The sequence below is a fragment of the Podarcis tiliguerta genome (assembly GCF_965153285.1).
Source record: "Podarcis tiliguerta genome assembly, chromosome: 14".
Classification (NCBI taxonomy): Eukaryota; Metazoa; Chordata; class Lepidosauria; order Squamata; family Lacertidae; genus Podarcis; species Podarcis tiliguerta.
Window position 1 is genome coordinate 51,681,142 of NC_139547.1, and position 22,105 is coordinate 51,703,246.

At 45.9% G+C, this 22,105-nt stretch overlaps 1 protein-coding gene and 1 long non-coding RNA gene across 2 annotated transcripts in view; one reads left to right on the forward strand and one right to left on the reverse strand.

Annotated features, from left to right (window-relative positions):
• Positions 1 to 551: 551 nt before the first annotated feature.
• Positions 552 to 20,257, reverse strand: LOC310664426 (cytochrome P450 3A29-like). The gene is made up of 13 exons (XM_083413601.1): positions 20,030 to 20,257; positions 15,249 to 15,342; positions 14,393 to 14,445; positions 12,877 to 12,976; positions 11,838 to 11,951; positions 10,717 to 10,805; positions 10,013 to 10,161; positions 8,834 to 8,961; positions 7,970 to 8,057; positions 6,702 to 6,862; positions 4,467 to 4,693; positions 2,916 to 3,078; positions 552 to 1,386 (listed from the first exon to the last, which is right to left on the reverse strand). Exons 1-13 carry the CDS (start codon positions 20,098 to 20,100, stop codon positions 1,297 to 1,299), a joined length of 1,527 nt encoding a protein of 508 aa, XP_083269727.1. The 5' UTR covers positions 20,101 to 20,257; the 3' UTR covers positions 552 to 1,296.
• The window catches only part of LOC310664562, a 52,526-nt gene continuing 30,972 nt past the window's right edge, over positions 552 to 22,105 (forward strand). Inside the window, exons 1-2 of the long non-coding RNA XR_014504950.1 lie at positions 552 to 1,563; positions 1,826 to 6,447. This is a non-coding gene — a long non-coding RNA (uncharacterized lncRNA). The remainder of the gene's footprint in view (positions 1,564 to 1,825; positions 6,448 to 22,105) is intronic.

Sequence of the window (22,105 nt, forward strand, 5' to 3'; positions counted from 1 at the left end):
GCTCACCCTGTTGTGGGGATTTGAACCGCCGACCTTCCAATCAGCAAGCCTAAGAAGCTCAGTGGTTTAGACTACAGCGCCTCAACAACAAACACCTCTACGTTGTGAGGCTACCTTATCAATATGTGACTCTTACTTCCAAACTGTCCCTTTGTGCCATGGTTTTTAATGATGTCCTCTTTAAATATCTTCAGTGTTGTCACATGGAGCAAGTTTGTTTTCTCCTGTTCTGGAGGGTAGGACTCGAACTAATGGCTTCAAGTTACAAGAAAGGAGATTCCGACTAAAGGAAGAACTTTTTGACAGTAAGAGCTGGAATGGTCTCCTTCAGAAGGTGGCAGACTCTCCTTCCTTGGAGGTTTCTAAACAGAGGTTGGATGGCCATCTGTCACGGATGCTTTAGTTGAGATTCCCGCATTGCAGGGGGTTGGACTAGATGACCCCTAGGGTCCCTTCCAACTCTAGGATTCCATGATTCTACATCTGCCAAAGCATCCTGAACAGTCTGCCCATTTTATGGCACCCGCAATAAATGTTCCACACAGCTGGCGTTGTTTCTTTACTCTTTATTTTTGTTGGTACAATCTTATTTCTGAAAACACACACACACAAACACACACACATACTTGAAGGTTTATCAATTCCAGTTTTGGTGGACCTTTGAGGAGGAAGGGGGTTATAATAATCACTCAAAATAACAGCAGATCCTGATCCCTAGGAGTATTTTGCATCTTGTTACTGCCTTTCTCCCAGCTGCTTCTTCAACACCACATTTTTTGTTCTTGTTCAGGACTTCTTTCTTCATAAGGCAATCCCAGGAAGTCAAGGACCCACGTAAAGTATTTGATTTCCCTGCATCCTGACATCATTGAAGCAAATGCAGCTGATTAAGAGTGAATGAATTTGCTCCCTGGACCAGTCACACCGGCAATCACAGCCACACTTTCTGAACTGGCCACGTGGGTGATGACAGTCAGCTAGACATGTGAGGGCCAGCAGAACTTATTCAGGAAACTGCTGCTTTAAGAGGTGAAAACCTTTGTCACTTTTTTGTCACTGCTAAGTTGCTAGGCTTCCATCGATGCAACCTCAGCCACGTGCTCATGGATGCACAGTAGAAAATTGCGAAGTATGAAAATTTGAGATGTCCAAGTCATCGCATGGCAAGGGATGGAAGAGTTTGTGCAAATAAAGGCCAAAACACATTTCAACAGAAGAATGGTCCAAAGGATCGATACGCTGGCCACAGATCTCTCAGCATTGCCAAAGTAATGGGATTCAGCTGGAAAAACTCCACTATTGCGCAGAGCTGGTTCTGGAGACGGCTTGCAAGATGATGGGGTATTTGGGCTTTATCAGTCCTATTGAGACCAATTCCATTGGGATCTGGAACATGAGAGGGAAAAACCGGATTTAGAGGCCAGAAAACAGAAGGGTTTTGAAAAAGGAGGTGCAACAGAGATCTTAAGGATGGTGAAGAGGCATGGACTCAGAGATATCGCAAACTCTTCAACTTTCTTCCACTGCATATTTACGACCCTATCACAAGAGTGCAATACAGTGGTGCCCCGCAAGACGAATGCCTCGGAAGACGAAAAACTCGCAAGACGAAAGAGTTTTTCATTTTCTGAGTTGCTTTGCAAGACGGATTTCCCTATGGGCTTGCTTCGCAAGACGAAACGTCTTGCGCCTTTTTTTAAAAAAACCGCCAATGCATTCCTATGGGAAACCGTCAATACGCATTGGTGCTTCGCAAGACGAAAAACTCGTAGAACGAAAAAACTTGCAGAACAAATAAATTTCGTCTTGCGAGGCACCACTGTAGTCTAAAAGGAATACAGTAATGTGGTTTTCCCCATAGCCAGAGGTCTTGCAGCCATAACTTCCCAATCCTAACAATCTCAACCCTTGTGAAAGGAACACTGTCCATTTGCAAGCCTATTCAGGCACCATTGGCACTAAGAGGGCTGCTGCCCATGACCAGTTAATAGGCATGTTTGTGTAGTTGAGCAGTAGGTGGGACAGCATATGATCAGAAAATGGCAGCCTATGGTCCTCTCTGTTTGGGGCACAGCCCTCGGCTCTTTTTTTGCCTTTTTTTTTTTAAAGGCAGCTCTGCAAATGATCGGGATTGGTTTTGACGACTGGCAAGAGTAATCTGTCCTTTCCTGGCAAAGAGAGAGGGGGAGAAAGAGAGAAAAGGTGGCAACCTGACCCACTTTGGGTTGTGGCTTTGCCCGCCACTGCTTTCAGCTCCACCCACACTTGGCATGTGGTCTGCATGGTTTTCCACTTGACCCACAGCATGGGTCCGAGTGGTTTTGACTTTGCCCCACTGCTTTCCCCTGGAAAACCCACTCTTTAGCACTAAATCAGCACAAGCGGCAGCCCACAGAAAATCTGATTGGCTTTGTTCCGATTCAGTGCTAAAGACTGGGTTTCCCCAAGGGAAAGCCATGGAGCAAAGGGAGGTGTGGATAAGCCCTCAGTCGGGGAGGAGTACTAAAGGGTTAAGAAGAAGTGGCAGCATCTTCTGGAACACTCAGTACCACCTGTGTTGCAGGTGAGGCATAACCTGTTGACACTTCCATATGGTGGAAAAGCTCCATCTGATTCAGTTTGGCTGTCTCCCTTGTAGACAGCAGCACAGATCAGTCCCAGGTCCCAGAGCTGGCCCAAGAGTTTTTTCCGCCTGAGGCAAAATCCACCCTCCGCTTGCCACCCCCCACCCCCATCCACAAATGAAGCCGCCTGGCCTGGCAGCGGACTCTGACTTCAGCACCGGCATGCGGACAGCAGCCCCTCCACTGCACCCAAGCTCAGCAGCGGGGTGGCCGGGTGCACAACCCTCCCTGTCCTTCCCCGGCCTCCTAGCAGCTGCTGCCCTCTAGCCGACGGTAGGGCCGGTGCCTCACCTTTGTCTCCTTGCAGGGCTTGAAGGTGAAGTTCTGCATCAGGCTAGCAATAGCAGCCTTCACGGTAAGGAGAGCAAACCTCATCCCAATGCAGTTCCTGGGACCAGCTCCGAATGGCAGGTAAATGTAAGGGTTGATGCTCTCCTTATTCTCCTTGCTGAATCTGTTAGCAGACAGAAGGGAGGAGAAACCGTCGTTTGCAACCGTCTGAGCAGTGAAGGGGCTTAAGAAAAGACCCCCCGCATTGCCTGACAGATCTCTGGCTGGGCTCAGGAGTTCTACAGGCCAGGCTCTCATGCTGTCCTCCCAGCACCACCAAACCAGGGAGCTGAAAGCATTTTGATGTACTCTTCCCTCAAATACATTGTTGTGAGTCTGGAGGCTAAGTCTGCCTGCTGCCCGAGCCCCTTCTACTTCCTGGAGTCCTGGATCCAGCAAGGGTTACAAGCTAATGGAGGATTCGCTTGTTGAGCTAGCCAGGCAAGTTTGGTTGTGAGATAGTGGGCACCTATGTTTAGGGAAGTTTTATTGCATTTTTAATATTTTGTTAGAAGCTACCCAGAGTGGCTGGGGAAACACAGCTAGATGATAATGACGATGATGATTTTTATTTATACCCCGCCCTCCCCAGCCAAGACCAGGCTCAGGGCGGCTAACATCAAATATATAATACATTAAAACATAAGATCAAACAATCGGTTGAAATACAGCTTAAAATCAGAATAAAATCAGATGGCAACCCACGAATTATGACTATGGCTTTGGGAGCATTGAGGGCTCACCAGGCTGGTGAGGGTTGGAGGGGCCTAACCCTAACCCTCCCTCACCTAGCTGCTAGGGAGAAAGACAAAGGCCAGAGGTGTGTGAGAGGGGGGGGGTTGTTCCCTCCTCAGACTTGGGAACAAGGATGGAGGTTTGCAACCCATGCCTTCAGAAGTGCTTGTTGGTGCAAGGCAAGGATGAGGAAGCTTAAGGTGTGGTCCTTAGGATCTGGGTCTATAGCTCCCATCATCTCTGACTGTTGGCAATGCTGGCTGGGTCTCACACGCTCCCCATCCTTGATAAAGGAGAAGTAGTTCATCCAATGTGAGGTTAGGTTATATCAGTTGCTGTAAACCACAGGAGGGGAGATTTGCTCTTGTGCTCAAATCCTGCTTGTGGGTTTCCCATTGGGGCATCTGGGAGAACAGGATGGTGGACTAGATGGGAAACTGGCCTTCTCCAGCAGGTGCTCTTATCATGTTCTTGTGTAACTCAATGCTTTCCACAACCCTTATGCTGTCCCCAAACTCGCACAACCTCTTATGGTTAATGATTATATTTATACCCATCACTTCTACCAAGAAGCTCAGGGCAATGCTCCTGGCTCTCTTCCCTTTCCACCTTTATCATCACAGCAACCCTGGAAGACCATGGTTGGTCCAAGATCACCCAGCAAGCTTCATGGCCAAGTGGGGATTTCCCTCTGAGTCTTCCCAGTCCTTGCCTTACACACACCCTGATGACTAGAAGTAAACAGAGGCAGGAAGAGCTGGTTGTTGCATTCAGTACCTTTCGGGTCTAAATTCTTTGGGTTCTGGCCAGTATTCTGGGTCGTAGTGCAAGATGCTCGGTGGAATCATAACCGTCATCCCTTTCGGAATGGTGATTCCATTCAACTCCACGTCTTTCTTGCACACTCTTTCGATTCGCCCGCCAACTGGGTACATCCGGAGGATTTCGCTGGTAGCCATGTCAAGGTATTCCATTTGCATGACGGCATCATAGGTGATGGGAGCCTTTTGGAGGGAGGGAGAAAGAGAGGGATGGGAGAGTTATGTTTATAAAGTTGGTCACTGTCTACATTGGGGGCAACACAGAAACTCAGATAGAAGTAATAAAGTTGGTTCTTTGTTCAAGGAAGGTAAACGGACCCCTGACCATTAGGTCCAGTCATGACCGACTCTGGGGTTGCGGCGCTCATCTCGCTTTATTGGACGAGGGAGCCGGCGTACAGCTTCCGGGTCATGTGGCCAGCATGACTAAGCCGCTTCTGGTGAGCCAGAGCAGCACACGGAAACGCCGTTTACCTTCCCACTGGAGTGGTACCAATTTATCTACTTGCACTTTGATGTGCTTTTGAACTGCTAGGTTGGCAGGAGCAGGGACCGAGCAATGGGAGCTCACCTCATCACGGGGATTTGAACCGCCAACCTTCTGATCGGCAAGCCCTAGGCTCTGTGGTTTAACCCACAGTACCACCCGCGTACCTTGTTCAAGGAAACAGAATACAAACAGAGAAACCTACGGGCAAAGCAGTTGCCAGAACTGACAATCTGTTCCTCCCACTTCCTCCTTGGCTGGATGTTTTCCCAACAGTCTTAAACTCGATCTGGGAGGAGGACTCTGCACCCTCTGTGCTCTTTGTTCTGCTACATGCAGGGCCCTCTAGGCCCTTAGACAAGGGAGGAAGGGAGCTGAATACAGTAGGACCGTCAGGCTCCTACAAGTTTGCTGTGACCTCTGTCCCCAGCTCCTCCTCAGCTGCCTGTCCTGTGTCTGCAGTGCTTTTTGCCTCTTCTTCTCTCTCACTCAAGCCTTTTGCTTCTTCAGCATCCAACTATTCTGCCCCCTTTCATCCTCTGACCTGTCTTCTGTGTCCCACTCCCCTGGCTCTGTGCCTTCTCTCCTGAGGCTTCTCTCAGGGGTTCTCCAGGTGGACCCCCACCCCCTCCACTCCTCATTGTCCAGCCAGGTAAGTACATTCACTGTTCTCTTTTCAGTGCCTGCTAAAGACATTTTTGTTTAGAGAAGCTGTCCCAGATACGTAGTATGTAGAATGCTACCATTTCCTTTAATCTTTTTTTTTTCATTTATAGCTGATTTTATTCTATTTTAAAATGTTTTAAAACAGTTGCTTTTAACTGTTTTTACCAATATTTTGTCTTTCTTTTGTAAACTGCTTCTAAGGGTGTGTGTTTTTTTAAGTAAAAGGAAGGTAATCAGGTAGTGTATTCATTTCATGAAACAAATCATTAAATTTGGGTACATAATTTTTTCTTTTGCCTTTGCGTCGATTGAATGTATGAATATTGGTGCATTGTTTTTCCATTTGTTTCTGAGCCGAGAAACACATTGCAAAATATGGAGTCCGTGAAACCTCTGTTAGCATGTCACGCCTCCGAAGCTGAAGATGAGATTGGTGTAAATCACATGCCTGTCTGGGAAGCGTGTGGGAATGGAAGACAGTCTTATCTCTTCCGGGATATTAGCTATTGTACTGTACTTTTGCTTTTACTTCTGTCTGTTCTTCCCTCGGAGCTAGAGAGAGAGGACACCATGAATCCTTTGTCTGTACATAGTGTGCAAATAAATAGGTAGATTAGCTCTACGATGTCTCACACTTCTTGCTGTGTTTTGCCAGAAGATTAGTGTGCATATATCATTTGATATATGTCGATGAAGCGCACTGGAGAAGAAGGGAAATCCCTTTTCCAGAGCTGCGCATACCGGAGGATGCTCGGAGTTCGGGGGCTGCAGGGGCACCCAGGGCGTTTCCCAACAACCTCAAAGATGGCAGATTGCATTCCAAACTGCACTAAACAGTTCCACGGCCAGGTGAGCTTGCATCAGAATTCACAGGTGCCAAATTCCTCCAACATCCCTAGCACAGAGGCCCTGTATTATACAATGCCACTTTATATCTGCTTTTTTAATAGTAAAAGAGGTCACAGGCAGGTGCTGCATAATGGATGTGGTTGATGGAAGGGGTTCCTCTACTGCTTGGCCCTGAGCGCTGCTAAATACCTTATTAGGCAGGACAGCGTCAATCTCAGCTTGCAGTTTTCGCTGGACGTCCGGGTGGGTTGCTAATTCGTATGCCATGTAGCCGAGGATATTGCTGGTGGCCTCGTATCCCGCAAATATGAACACAATGGCTTGTGCCGAAATCTCTTCCTCGGTCAATGCTGTACAGAGAAAGGAAAGAGAAAGGTGAAAGTTTGGACAGAAGCGCAGGCAGATCTACTAGGAAATCAGATCCTCCAAGCCTCCCTATTTTCCAGGGACAGTCCCGGATTTACAGAAGCCGTCCCGGTTTCTGATTTGATCCCGGAATGTCCCACTTTTCCTGAGGACGTCTCTATTGTAATGTTGGAGGGTATGTGAAACTAATGAAGTATATTATTTCGATCCCACCAATAACCTGAGAACTATAATGCATAGGAAATATTTATTCACACCAGTGACTTTGACATGTGAGATAACCCAGTACAGCAATTTTAATCCAGATCTGAGATGTAGTAGGTTTTTTTTTGGGGGGGGGGGTTAAGTGCAGAACTGTCATGGAACAACCCCACTGAAGACAAGAACAGTGGTTACCTCGACTTCATTCCTGGCTGAGAAGGGGTCTCCATGACAGTTCAAGTTTTAGGGCCACCCAAAATGTAGTTCCGCCACTGAAAACAGGATGACTTAAAAGGGGATGGGCTCACCTGCTTCTATGCCTATCCCTAGGCAAGGCTGGAGGGTGGAATCGCATAATGAATTCCTAGTACTGTTAATTAATGTTCATAGAAAACATCAAAGGAAGAATGGGTTGCTGCCAAGGTTGCAAAATCTGCTTTTTCTGAATATATATTCCTACCCCAATTAAGGAGCTCAGGGCGGGGTGATATCTGTGATCAGCCCAGAAGCTCCGGGATGGAATGGAAGTTGTTGCTGTAATTGTTATTGTGAAATGAAATTTACGGCGACGAATACAAAAGCTACACAGAGCCTGAGGCTCAAATTCGTTTCTCCCTCACAGGATGGGTGTGGCTGCCAGACTCCTTCTGTTTAGAGTTTGTGTGCCTCGATTTATTTATTTGTTAGGTATTTGGTTTCTATCCCGCCTTTTTCTTCCCAAGGAGCTCAAGGCATCATACATGGTTCCCCTCCCCATTTAAACACCACAACAACCCATCGCTGTCAACGTTTCCCTTTCTTTAAGGGAAATTCCCTTATTCTGAATAGGATTCCTCGCAAGAAAAGGGAAAAGTTGACAGCTATGCAACAACCCCCATTGCACATGTTACCTTTATAGTTGTGGTTCACACCATTGCTCTCGTATTGCACATCTGACTTTTGGGAGTCAATCATCAGCTGTAGGAAATCCACTCTGCCCTGGGAACAAAAATAACCACAGAATCTTAGAATCATTGGAACTCGGGGATCATCTAGTCCAACCCCCTGCAAGGCAGGAATATGCAGCTGTCCCATACAGGGATCGAACCCGCAACTTTGGCATTCTCAGTGCCTTGCTCTAACCAACTGAGCTATCCTGGCATGAGGGCTTACCCTTATAAGCAATGCAATTTGAATGGGGGGTGGGAGGGACTGGAAAGCTCCCCCTTCTCCCTTCCCATCCTTATTTTTTGTCTTTGCATCAGAAAGGCACCTGGCCAATTGGGTTGCCAATCAATATTGCCACAGACATTTCTGAGATTATGGTCTTTTCAATGAGTGGCTCCTGTCCAGGTTTGTTAATTGTCTTGCTTTAAATGTTGTGAGGATCCTATGCTGTTCTAAAATGAGTGTGTGTGGTGTGTGTTTTTTCGGGGGGGGGGTGTTATTGGGTTATTGTTTTTATTTTGATTGTGTATTTTGTGGTTTTATATTTTGATTTTATTCTGTGAACTGCCCTGAGACCTCCAGGTATAGGGCGGTATACAAATACTAGAATTTAATTTTTTTAAGTCAGTCTGCAATCTTTTTAAAATTCTTCTATAAACGAATCTTTTTTTAAAAACAACAACAACAACTCAGAAAATTAACCAGTCACATCAGAGTGTCAGGACTCACCAATGCACTCCCCCCCCCATCTAAAAAATCTAAAATGATTCCCCCCCCCCCCCATCTAGGTTAACTCACTGAGGATTTTGTTGTTGTTGTTGTTTTACCTTTCCTTTCGCTTGCTCCCGTTCCTTCTTGATGTTCGCGATTGCCCTGGCAAAGTAGTTCACAGCACTGCTGGGGAAGATATGGAAGTTCAACTTGTCCAGAACGGGACTTAGGAATGGAAAGAAATCTGGTTGGAGGGGAGAGAGAGAGCAAAGAAGAAGCCTTAGGAAGCAGCGGCAGCATTATCCCAGCATGCAAGTCCCCATTTTCTAAGCCTCACAGTTGAGGAGGTACTCATATGCACAGAAGGCTTGGATTGTGCAGTTAGAAAACCCTTTAGAAGGGAGACAGCATGGCTTGGCATCCCAGCATCACCAGGGTCCAGGGATGTGTTGGATGGGTTCTCCCGGCCGGCCGGCACACCACTGAGGCATCCTGAAGCGACCTGCCTTGGGCAGCATGTTCCACAGGGGGCGAGAGACCCCGATTCCACCACCAAAACCCCACCTCCAACCCTTTCCTTTCAGCTGCCACCCCTCTTCAGCCTTGGTGGTGGTGGCAACTGCCAACTTGGGTTTTGATAAGCTGAAAACTCATCCAAAGCCAAGGAGAACAGCAGCAGCACCTCACAGAACGCCCTCTCTTGGCCAAGACTCCCATCCAAAGGGGGTTTTTCCACCGCAGAGCAGCTCTGTTGCCACTGGTCTCCTTCCACCCTGCCAGAGCATGGGCCCAGGTCTGTGGGGTGAGGTCAGTAGGCGGAAAACGGTCCACAGCCTGCCCTGGCCACCATGAATGGAGGAGACCGTCTCCAGCCCAGCTCCTCGCTTGAACCAGGCCAGTGACTCTCCAGCCCCAATCCCAGGATGTCAGTCAAATCAAATCAGCATATGCAGGGCAACTGGTTTAAGGGCTCATCCAGACCTCATTTTGTGCTGCATTCCTAAGCACAGGGCCAGGCTTTAGAGCTCTGTCTCCAAGCACTTGTGTGTTTTTGTCCTGGTGTTTTCCCTGGGAAAACCTGTGTTTAAATGCAAGATCAGAGCAAATGGAAATTGGGTTTTCCTGGGGAAAGCGCCAAGACAAAATAAAAAATATCTTGGACACAGAATTTTAAAGCATGGAGCTTTGCCTGGAAAGTGTGGTGCCCCAAAAAAGCTCTGGGAGATAAGCCCTGAGACGCTGGCCTCTGGGAGCAGCAGGGATATTTATATTTATATGCAGTAGAAGTAACGTACATAATAAAACGAAGACTGGGGAGAACAGGTCAAACCGCACCAGCTTGCTCGCCTCCCTGACAAAGGGGTCTTTGGGGTTGTTCATGGAATCCGTGTTCACCCCAAAGGAAGTGCTGGTTACCACATCCATGCTGTAGGCCCCAAATTTCCTAAACAGACAAAAAATAAAATAAAACACAGGACAGAAATCAGGAAGAAGAAGAAAGCCTGGAACAAGTGGGTTGAATTTGCCCTATTCGGTGAAAATCAGGAGGGGTGAGGTTTTGGGGGGGTTTTTTTGCATGGGAGGGTATTTGCTGTGTCTCTGGCCTAGGACTGCCAAATCCTCAAATCTGCCTGGCCCCCTCCAGGGGGCAGGGGCGGGTCTTGACTCTCCAAGTTGTCAAGAGCACCTTTAATTATATAGTGAGTACTGTGCAAGCAGCTTGCAAGTTTCAGCCCAAAGAAAGAGGTCTTAGCCTGCTAGTGGAAGGATAGCAAGGAGCGAGGCAGCCTAATCTCTCTTGGAAGGGAATTCCACCTGTTCGGCTCAAGGGAAGCCAGGAATGCCACTGTCTCCCCCTGCCCAAGACTATTCCACCATCTCCAGTCTCAGCCACACTAAATCTTGCTTTCCCCTCCCCCCAGACCATAGGCCTATTTATCACCCTAAAAGGTGAGTTTTCCCAAAGTCACATGACTTTCCATATTGGGCAGCTACTCACTCTTTGATGTCCACAGGCTCCGCCCTCTCCACTTTGCCTTGAATACTTTTCACTAGGCTGTCCACGTGGTGCTTGATGATAGGAAACATCTTAGGTGGCGGCAACAGGGTGAGGAGGGGAGAGAAGGGGGCACAGGGCAACACAAAGCAGAAAGGGGGTCATTTATATCCTGCCTGGTCCTCCAACCACTGCTGCTTGCAATAACATCAAAAGGCACCCCAAAAACAAAAGTGTGCCCTGTATTAAGGAAACCAAACTGAAACTCCCTCCCTGACTGCAGACTTGTTGCTTCCTAACTCTCCCAATCTCTTCAAGTTCACCTTAGAAGCAGCCTAGTGTATATCTTCCTATATGCATAAAAATGTAGGGTTGTCATCACGCAATCCCCATTGGAGGATTTGTAGTGTCCCCATCCCAATCCTGGTTTTGCATGAAGGCAGGCCAGGGGAAGGGAGGGCAACAAACAAGAAGGGGAGGTTTTAAAGTGGCAGTTTTAAACAACAGTGGATGTTTGAATAAAGCAGGGATAGAGGAACAATGAGGACCTGTGAGGGGATGGGGAACTGTGTAGGATGGGAGTGGGCAAAGGGGTGTTGGTTTGGCAGTGGCTCCTACATGCAATAACCTAAGAATAGTGTGGGTGCTGGATCAGGCCAAAGGGGGCTCGTCTGAGCCCAGCATCCTGCTCTCACAGCGGCCAACCAGATGCCCCGGTGGGAACCCACAAGCAGGACTCAAGCACAACAGTGACACTTGTCATTCCAAGCAATGGGCATTCAGAGGCATTTACTGCTTCCCACATTGAAGGGATGACATATCCCAATCCGCATTGTCCTCCCCATAGTTTTGAGTGTATACTAAAGGTCAAAACCAGCACTTCTAATTAGGCTTCTCTGATGAAAGAATTACCACCGAGATTCTCAAGGGAAATGCTTTTTGCGCAATAAAGACTAGATCATTCGCAACATTTAGAAAGGGATAGGAGAATATACTGGCCAGAACTCTTTATTAACATGTTTTTGCTGGCTAAGCCAGTCCTGGTCAGGGACTTGGACTGGGCATTGCAGGAAATACTATTAGGTCTTTTAAGCATTTATTGTGAGCTCAGTCCCAGCTCTTACCTCCTTAAGCTTCCCACTGGTGAAAGTGGGGGACAGCACAGTGCGAATCCTCTTCCACTGGTCATCTGCAGCTACTGAAAGAGCTGATTTCAGCTTGCCTGTTGGACCGAACATCTGTCAGGAGATTAAAAAAAAAAAGGGAGAGAAGGAGAGATGATCATGGGTCTGGAAACGAGACTTAGGAGAAACATTGTGATAGCAAGGGTTCTTCAACATTGGAATGGTCTCCCTCAGGAGGTTGTGGACTCTCCTTCGCTGGAGGTTTTTAAGCAGAGGTTGGACGGCCACCTGTCATGTATGATCTCATTGAGATTCCTGCATTGCAGGGGGTTGGACTAGATGACCTGCAGGGTCCCTCCCAACTCAAGGTTCTATGATCCTATGATTAAACACAGAACCTTCTGCATGCAAGGCAGAGGCTCTATCGTGGAGCTACATACCTAGAAACGAAACATAACCACCCCAAAATTAAGTTGTAGCTTCTTTCTGTGCATTTTCTTAGGGGAGGGGGGCTTTTCCGAGGTATGCAGAAATGTAGGCATTTGTATATTAAAATACAGTGGTACCTCGCAAGACGAATGCCTTGCGACGAAAAACTCGCAAGACGAAAGAGTTTTTTGTTTTTTGAGTTGCTTCGCAAGACGAATTTCCCTATGGGCTTCCTTCGCAAGATGAAAACGTCTTGCGACTTTTTCTTAAAACCGTCAATGCATTTCCTATGGGAAACCGTCAATGCATTTCCTATGGGAAACTGTGCTTCGCAAGACGAAAAATTCACAAGACGAAAAAACTCGCGGAACGAATTAATTTCGTCTTGCAAGGCACCACTGTAAACATATATTTAAACCCCTCAAATGGCCCCTGACAAGGAACTGTGAGCCAATATATCAACAAAATGCTCAAGGCGGTAGCGATAACACTGCAACCTTTTTGTTTCAGGTCCCTCTTCCAGTTGCCTCTTAGCTTTGTTTCCTGGGACATGAGGCCCTGCTGGGCCTTAAAGGGCCCCTTCAGAAAGTGACTGAAAATAGGGACTTACCCGGCGATTGGTGAAGACGGAGTAGCACTCTTTCACCAGGACAACTTTGATGATGGCTGGATCAGTAACAGCCAGCACAGGCCACCGGCCGTCATAAAACCTAGGACAAAAGCTCCTCTGAGTAAGCTGTGCCATTGCTGGCAAGATGGGAAATTATGGACTGCCCCAGTGTGACTGGACTGTGCCATGCACTTCCTGGCTGGTTTTAAGGCATGGGTGTCCAACTTCTGTCATCTTTAGAAACCACTTGATCCCTCAAACCACAGCCCCAGAATAAGTTGCTTTGCAATCAGCCTATCAGTTAATCCTTTTACAGTGGTCTCTTGGTTCTCAAACTCCTTGGTACTCAAACAACTTGGAACCCAAACACTGCAAACCCAGAAATAAGTGTTCCAGTTTGCAAACTTTTTTCGGAAGCCAAACGTGCTCCGTTTTGAGTGTAACGCTTCCAGTTTTAGTGCCGCACTTCTGTCCGTCTGTTTTTGCTGTTTATTTTGTGTTTGTATTTTTGTGGCTCTTTTTTCTTTTGTGACTGTGTGGAACCCAGTTCAGCTACTGATTGATTGATTGATTGATTGTGTGACTGCAGTACATTGTTTATTGCTTTCCTTTTTTGGATCAATGGTCTCATCAGATAGTAAAATTCATGTTAAACTGCTGTTTTAGGGGTTGTTTTTAAAAGTCTGGAACGGATTAATCCATTTTGCATTACTTTCTATGGGAAGGTGCGCCTTGGTTTTGGAACGCTTTGGTTTTGGAATGAATTTCCGGAAAGGATTAAGTTTGAGAACCAAGGTGCCACTGTATTTATATCCTGCCACCTCTCCAAAGTTGGCACCACCAGTCAGTTAGTGCTTTGCAGTTAGGAACAGCAGTAAATATGAACACACACTTAAACATTTTTCTTTATACTGACACCAGTAACTTTCAGATTCTCTCTACTGTATGATTGGAGCTGAGCTATGCTTTCAGGTTGGGTAAAACTGAAAGGAAGCAGGAGTGCTGTTCTCGGGATTTGTTTTGAGTTTTTTGCTTTTCAATTAAAAAAATAAAAATCTTTGCAAAATACAAACAAAGCATGCTTTTTAGAGCCACAATTTAAGGGACCAATTTTCTCCATTAATGCAGGGGCAGCAATCCTGACCTGCCACAATTAATTCACCGCACAGGAGGCAGGAACAAGACAAGCCTACCTTCAGCTGGTTGCGTTTAAATAAATATCTACTTTACTCAGACCTTGATATTTCTGCGTCTGCCAGAGTTTATTCAGGAGAGCATGAAATATATTATAATTTAATAAACTAAGGTTGCTTCTAGAAAGGAGGACCACCTTTAACTTTCTCTTCTTCATTTCAAAACACACCAGAACCAAAATAGCAATCCAGTGATAATCAAATGCAACTTCATGTCTGTAGCTCCACCAACTAAAAGTTTCTCTTCCCAAATGTTAACCGATCACTCTACAAGTTGACTGAATTTCCCAGCTTAAGGAAAGAAGAAGAAAAGGCATACTCACCCCCACATTCTTCCATATTTTTGAAAACATTTTCTGTCAAACTCCGTTACTCCCTGTAATGGATATTTTAATACAGAGTTAAATTCAGCTTAAGCCTGGTACCCCCACGATGCAAAGCCATAATTTGTTTAGCGAAAGTGTGCTTTGTCCCAGCCCAGCTGACTAACCATGCTTGCTACACTACAGAGGCCTGAGGCAAGAGCAGCTGCGAAACAAAACCAAGATTGGGATAAATAAGGCCCTTTGCTCATCTGTGAGATGACTTGTAATTTAGTTAACAAACCATGGCGTAGCATCACTTTTTCCAGACACAGTGTCCGTAATGGCACAACATTCTGTAAATAATGCCAATCTTTAAATAACTTCTCACCTGCAGCGAAACAAAATCATATCCCTATGCGACCTAAGACCCTCGTACCTACAGGACCGCCTTTCCTGGTATGCCTCGTGGAGGACCTTAAGGTCCACAAATAACAACACTTTGGAGGCCCCAAGTGGCAAGGTGGTTAGGTTGGTCTCAACTAGGGCCAGGGCCTTTTCAGTACTGGCCCCGACTTGGTGGAACGCTCTGTCACAAGAGACTAGGGCCCTGTGGGACTTGACATATTTCCTCAGGGCCTGCAAAACAGAGCTGTTCCGCCTGGCCTTTGGTTTGGACTCAGTCTGACCCTTCTGTTTCCCTCCCCTTATGGTCTTGATCTATCGGCTACTTTTAAAATGAGGCTGCATTTTAAATTGCATTTTAACCTGTATTTTAAATTGGTGTGTGTTTTTTTCCTTTTCTTTTTGAGAACCAAGGGACCACTGTACCTCAGTGCCCCTCAGTTAATGAAATGGCCTTCTTTTGTGAGCTTACTTTGCGATAGGCGCTGGCAGTGCCCAAGAAAGGGATTGGCTGTGGTCCTGGGATGCCCAGTTTCTTGAAGACGCCATAGGGCCAAATGCCATATCTGAAAAGAAATGAAGGGGATCCATTATGCTTTGGTAAAAACAAAAGGAAGAGTGGGGTGTTGCTTTGCAGCATCGATGATCGTAGTAACAGGGCAGGTGCATGAGGAAAAGAAGGCTATTCAGACACTAAAGTTTGGTGCAAATACATCACTTAGCAACTGCAGGATGAATTGGCAGTGCGTGTGTCTGTGTGTCTGTGCAAGAGTATTCATAGTTCAAAGCCCACAAGCATAATTACAAACATAACAACTGTAGTCAAACAATAAAGAAAACTCATCAAAAAGGAAACAACCAAATTGGACATTTTCCACATAAATCTAAAAAAAAGAGATAAAAATAAAGATACAAAATAATTAATAACAACAACTAGCCCTCTCCCAATGAACCCCGTGAAACAAGACCCCAGTGGAAGGCTGTTCCTCTGGTCTGGGCCCCCTGAACTCTCTGCTGATTTCTTAAGAACTTAGAAAACTGCCTTCCATCACCGAGAGGCCACTGGTTCCCTTTGCTCACTATTGTACACAATGGCAGCAGTTTTCCAAGGAGCCTTTGTATATCCGCTCTGGAAATGTGATGTAATTACCTTAAGGACCTAGGACCATTTGCACATGTAAAGGATGTGCTCTACTACTGAGCCAAGACCCTTCCTCAAAATTTCTAAAGCTTGATAAAATAGTTATGATCTCTGATACAGATAGGACTTTGGAAGAAGGAATGGTTAAGCCTTTTAACCGCTCAGTTTTACTGTTTTTGACTGCTGCAAGTTCTACCACTGTGCACAAATCTAAAGTCAGGGCAGTGTTGGCTGTTCTTAGCAACTGTGCTTGACATGTGTGCCGCTATCCTTTTCTATCCAACTAAGAGCTGACTCACACTGCCAGGTTCTTCCACATACATCCAGATTTCCCCAGACATTTCAGTGAGTTCCGCCAGGACACTGCTTCCGACTGCCGAATCCCAGATGTGTCCGCGAAATTCCGGACGTATGGCAACCCTGCCTCCAGATATTCTGGACTCCAACTCCCATAACCCTCAGCCAGCAAACAGTATGTCTGCCTGATTTCTCCCTGCCAGATTTGAGACTATATTATGAAGTGTCCTGTCTATGTTGGTTGAGGGATTGGATTTTGTTAGAGAATACAGATTATTGGATTTGGAAGGTTATGATAATCGATATGGATGGTATGATAAAATAAAAGTGCATAAAGGATTCCTGAATCACACAAGAAGAAAATCAATTTATGTGGGGTGTGTGGAATAGATATAAAAAATTATTGGAACGTAAAACTCCTTGGTGGCTCTCTCTAATCGAAGCAATAGCAGTGAAACAGTTAAATATGAAAGGAGAGTGGGCCACATAGAAAGATTTGTTGACAGAGGTAGGAAGTCAGTTAAAATTAAAAACATATGAGGAAATAAAGGAGTTAGTGACGGATTGGTTGCAATACCACCAGGTAAATGCCTGATTGTGTCTGTGGGTAGTTGGGTCCGTGAGAGTGTGGGGAGCCCGCCCCCCTTGTTGAGAAACATGGAAGAAGACATTCATGCCACACATTAAAAAACCTATGACACCACGTGAAACAGTCATGGCTTCCCTGCAAAGAATTCTGGGAACTGTAGTTTGTTGAGGGAGTGGCACGTTGTTAGGAAGCTACAATCCCTGGTTTCGTGGAAAGTGGGATTGACTCTGGGAAATGTAGTTCTGTGAGGTGGAATAGGGGCATCCTAACAAACACCTGCACCCTTAACAAACTACAGCTCCCAGAATTCCTTGGGGGAAGCCATGAATGCTTAAAGCGGTATCATGGTGCTTTAAATATCCGGAGGGAATGTGACTTATTTGCCATTTCCGCTCTCTGCTAATGATTCAGAGCGACAGACAGCGGGGCAGAGCAGGCGGAGGGGTAACGCATGAGGGCCTCCATTTTGGAAGGAGGCCATTGTGCCGCCGAGGTGGAAGACAAAACCAGACTTCTGGTTGCTGCTGATAAAAAGAAAGAAAGTTATGTTCTGTTTAAATGAAATTAGCTTAGCTGTTAAAAACGGCCGCTCTCTCCCCATCCCTTAATAAATAGAACACAATGTTCGGATGATAGATCTTCAAAACCCTTCCCGGAGGCGCTCAAGTTGTTAATGTTAACTCAGGAATTAAGCATTTACTCTGGGAAGGAGGAGGGGGGCGGATCCTGCCCTCCCCGACTCTGGCAATCACTACTTTGTAAGGCTGTTTAATAAGCGCCCCCGTTGATAAAAGGCTGGGTGCCTGCTGCTTCGGCGGAAATCTTCAGAGAGAGATAACCCTGAGGTAAAAGCAATCATTTCATAAAGGAAAAAGGTGCCCCAGCGGAAAGGGGTCCTTAACGGCTTTAGCAAAATAAAATAAAATAGATATTTTTTCCCTTTTTTTAAAAAAAAGCAAAGCTTCTCTCTCTGGGCTCATAGCTCATTGCCAGCTCAAGGCGAAGAGGCAGAAAAACAGAGGGGGAGGGGGAGGAGGAGGAGGAAGCACAGGAGAAAAATGCTGCTTACACATATTTATTGCTGAGGAATCAAAGCGGAGCTGGAAGTCACAGCCTGAACTGGGTTTTCATTTCGGGATTTTGGTTTTTCTTCTTCTTGGTTTTAAGTTGCTTAAAAAAACAAAACCCAGTTTTTTGGGGTTTTTTAAGGGTATCGCTCTGAGTTTTTGCTCACGCTCCTGGCCAACCATGCACCACTTTTTGTTGTTCAGGCAAAGTTCATTAAGGACACATTTGCAGCTTGCTTTGAAAGCTCTGCGACACTGCTTTAAGCAGCCATGGCTTCCCCCCAAATAATTCTGGGAGTTGTAGTGTGTGAAGCGTGCTGAGAGCTGTTAGGAGACCCCCCTATTCCCCTCGCAGAACTGGCGATCCAATAGTGGTTTAGCAATCAACCCTCCTTCACTTTGGAAATTATAGCACTGCGAGGGGAATAAGGGGGTCTCCTAACCACTCTCAGCACCCTCAACAAACTACAACTCCCAGGATTCTTTGGGGAAGCCACAGCTGTTTAAAATGGGGTCACAGAGCTGTAAATGTCTGGGGAGAATGTGGCCCATGTCGCCTGGTTGTGAGAGTTCATTTACGCAGGGCCAGACAAAGACATTTTGCTGCCTGAGGCGAAAAACAAGATGGTGCCCATCACCCCGTTCCAAGTAGACTGGCAGCTGGATTTTACTCTGGCACTGCTGAAGGGGTGGCAGTCTTGCCTAGGGGGTGCAGGGCAGACCCCCCAAAATAAACCTTACCACTGCACCCGTTAATCTGCTATTTTTGAAAGAAACTCTGTAAAAGAATTTGCATTTAAATGTAAGCTTTGAATCATTTCTCTCTCCCACAATGCACATTTATGTATTTACTCTATTAAAAAAACCCCACATGTTTCTTTTCTTTTTAAATTATGAATACAGAACACAACTTATACGCCATTTGTCTCAGGGGGGAACACACAGGTAAGTAAACATTCATTAATACCTTTGCTTTACAAACCTAATGAGATAGAGAGAGAGGAAAAAAACAATGTAGATCACCTCCAAATGTTTGGGGCTGCAACTCCTATCAGCCCCAGCTAGCTGCGGTTCAACACATAAATAGCCCAAAATGAATTTTCTCTCAAAGTCCACATTTTTAAATGCATTTTGCTCTGCTTCCATAGCTAAGGCATGCTTCAGAACATTTGGGGAGTGTAAAAGGAAGTTCTGAACTGCACATTAGCCTGGGAGATGCAGACCATATTGTTCCATAGTAAAATTTGCAAAGATGAAATTTCTCAGGTTTCTAGTCCTGGTGACTGCAAGTCACCTTTAGTATGTTAACAGAGTCACTTGAATAATGGAGGTGGAATCGAGAGAGAAAAGAAGCTGATCATACTTTACTGAGGTAAATGGAAGAAAAGCAGCATATAAAATAAACAGAGTGGGGGTTTTTATTATTATTTACAGGCATTGTCCATGTACAGGCCTTGTTCAACTAAGCATACAGGGGGAAACTCCCTCAGAATTACACAGCCAATCAGAGCACAAGTGGCCTCAGCCAGTAGCCTGCCATTCTGACAGCTTGCTAGGCAACACCTCCCACCTCTAACAACTAACCCTTAGGCGACTAACTGAATGATCCCTGCTGTTGGTACTTCAACAGCAAACCTGCTTGTTTGTTTTACCTGCCCATGAGGGTCAGTAGATGTGCAGCTGCTCACACCTGCACCGTGCATCATGAAGAGTTCTGGGAACTGTAGTGTGTTAGGGATGCGGACCTCACAAAGCTACATTTCCCATCAAGCTTAAGTTGAATGGCAGTTGCTGGAAGACACAGGGGAGCGAGAGTGGTTCTCCCACCTCTCGAACCCTGTCTGTGTGGTTCCCATAATGGGCATCTGGTTGGCCACCAACCAGGATGCTGGACTAGAGGGTTCTTCTGGCAGTCACAAACTATAGTTCCCAGGATTCTGCACCAGAAACTATAGTTCCCAGGATTCTGCACCAGAACCAGAAATGGCACCTGCTGATAAAGGCACTGAGGAGGTGGACTCACAAGGGAGGAAGGGTGAAAGAGGACTTGCCCACAGGACCTCCAAGACTATGGAGCCTGGTTGGCCAAGGCTGAAAATTCCCAGTTTTGCACAGATGATAGTCCGAGGGATTGAACAATAATGCCAGAATTTACTTACAGCATCAGTAGACCTATGAAGAGGGCGAGAAGAGCCCAAGTCTCCATGGAGAATGGCAGGAGGTCCATCATTGCTTCCTCTGACTTCTGCCGTTGAGAAGGTTGGCACTTTGGGGCAGAGGTAAGGCAAGGAAGTGCTTCAGGGTAGCGCAGAGCTCCTTGTCTTCTGATACCAAAGTAGCCCAGTGACTAAAGGAGGCTTGGGTGGACATTTATTTCCTTCTGAGAGGGGTGGAGCAAAAGGAAATACGTTGACCTGCAGAAGGTTGTGTAATCAAAATTTAATCACCAGGGTTGAAAAGAGTTGAAAACGCTAAGCCACTGGGAGGAGAAATCAATCTGCCAATATTTTTTTTAAAAAAAGAACCAGCAGTTTATTTAGATACGTTGTTTTTTTTTTTAAGAGCAGTTTCAACATTACATAGGCCTGTTCTTCTCTGAAACATGTTGCGTAACAGGGAGCAGGTGTCCCCATTATGTGCTGTCCTCTTGAAGGTAATGAAGGAGCCCTACAGATAAAATGGACCACCCACCTGTGCTGTGAAATCTAGTGCAATGCAGGGTTACCTTGGTTCTCCAAAGCCTTGGTACTCAAACAACTTGGAACCCAAACACTGCAAACCCAGAAATAACTGTTCCAGTTTGCAAACTTTTTTTGGAAGCCGAACGTGCTCCGTTTTGAGTGTTACGCTTCCAGTTTGAGGGCCACACTTCCGTTTTGAGTGTTATGCTGAGGTCCGTCTGTTTTTGCTATTTGCTTTTGTTTTTGCAGCTTTTTTTGTTTTGTTTTTGTGACTGTGTGGAACCCAGTTCAGCTACTGATGGATTGATTGTGTGACTGCAGTGCATTGTTTATTGCTTTCATTATATGGATCAATGGTCTCGTTAGATAGTAAAATTCATGTTAAATTGCTGTTTTAGGGTTTGTTATAAAAAGTCTGGAACTGATCGATCCATTTTGCATTACTTTCTATGGGAAAGAGTGCCTTGGTTTTGCAACGCTTTGGTTTTGGAACGGATTTCCGGAAGGGATTAAGTTTGAGAACCAAGGTACCACTGTATGGGGTTTTCTCCCCCTCTCCCCTAACTCATACCTGGAACTACGGAAATCCATCCCCAAAGGATCTTGTCAATACCTGTCTTTTTACGGCTTCTGGGAAGTTTGCAAATCATCCCCGTTCTAAATCACACGTGCTGATGTGCTATGACATAAGTTTTCTAAGTATACATGGCACCACATTGCTTAGGTGTAAAAGCATTTCAGAGACTCCTGTGACTTAGCTTTTAGCAGTCCTGGAACTGCTGAAATTAAGTGCACAGGACTGCACTTTCCTATTGCTCCTGTCATTTATTTATTCCTATTATTATTATTATTATTATTATTATTATTATTATTATTATTATTATTTGTACACCACCCTTCATCCACAGATCTCAGGGCGGTTCCCGACATAAAAAATGCAATATAAAAACACCAAATACATGATAAAATCAAGAACGAAAAGCCAATCAATAGCCCCCCCCCCCCCACCATTTTCTCCACGGAGCTCAAGGCACGATGCATGGCTCTCTCCTTCCCCGTTAATCTTCACAACAGCCCTGCGAGGGAGTCAGGCTGTAAGTGGGAAGTGGCAGAAATTACCTGAGGGCAAGCCCTCTGGCAGCACTGCAGGACTGTTGTATTGAAGTGGAGCAACAAAGAGTCGGTGAGGGTCTTTCTTGGCCTTCTCCTCCTTGTCCCCCCCCCCTCCGGAGATGTCACCCCCATCTTCAGAATAACAATTCCTTAGAGTGTCAGGCTAGGACCTGGGAGTCCTGGGTTCGAATCCCCACTTGTCCAAGAAGCTCACTGGGTGTGACTTTGTGGCAGCCTCTCAGCCTAACCTACCTCGCAGGGTTGTTTTGGGGATTAAATGAGGAGCTGGAGGAGAATCGTATAACCCAGATTGAGCTCCTTTGAAAGAAAAAGGTGGGTTTATAAATGCAATAAACAAAACAAACAAACAAGCTCTAGGGGCTGGCCTTCCACTTTCTGGTGTATTTCTAAAGACAACAAAATCCTGCCACTTTCCAGTAA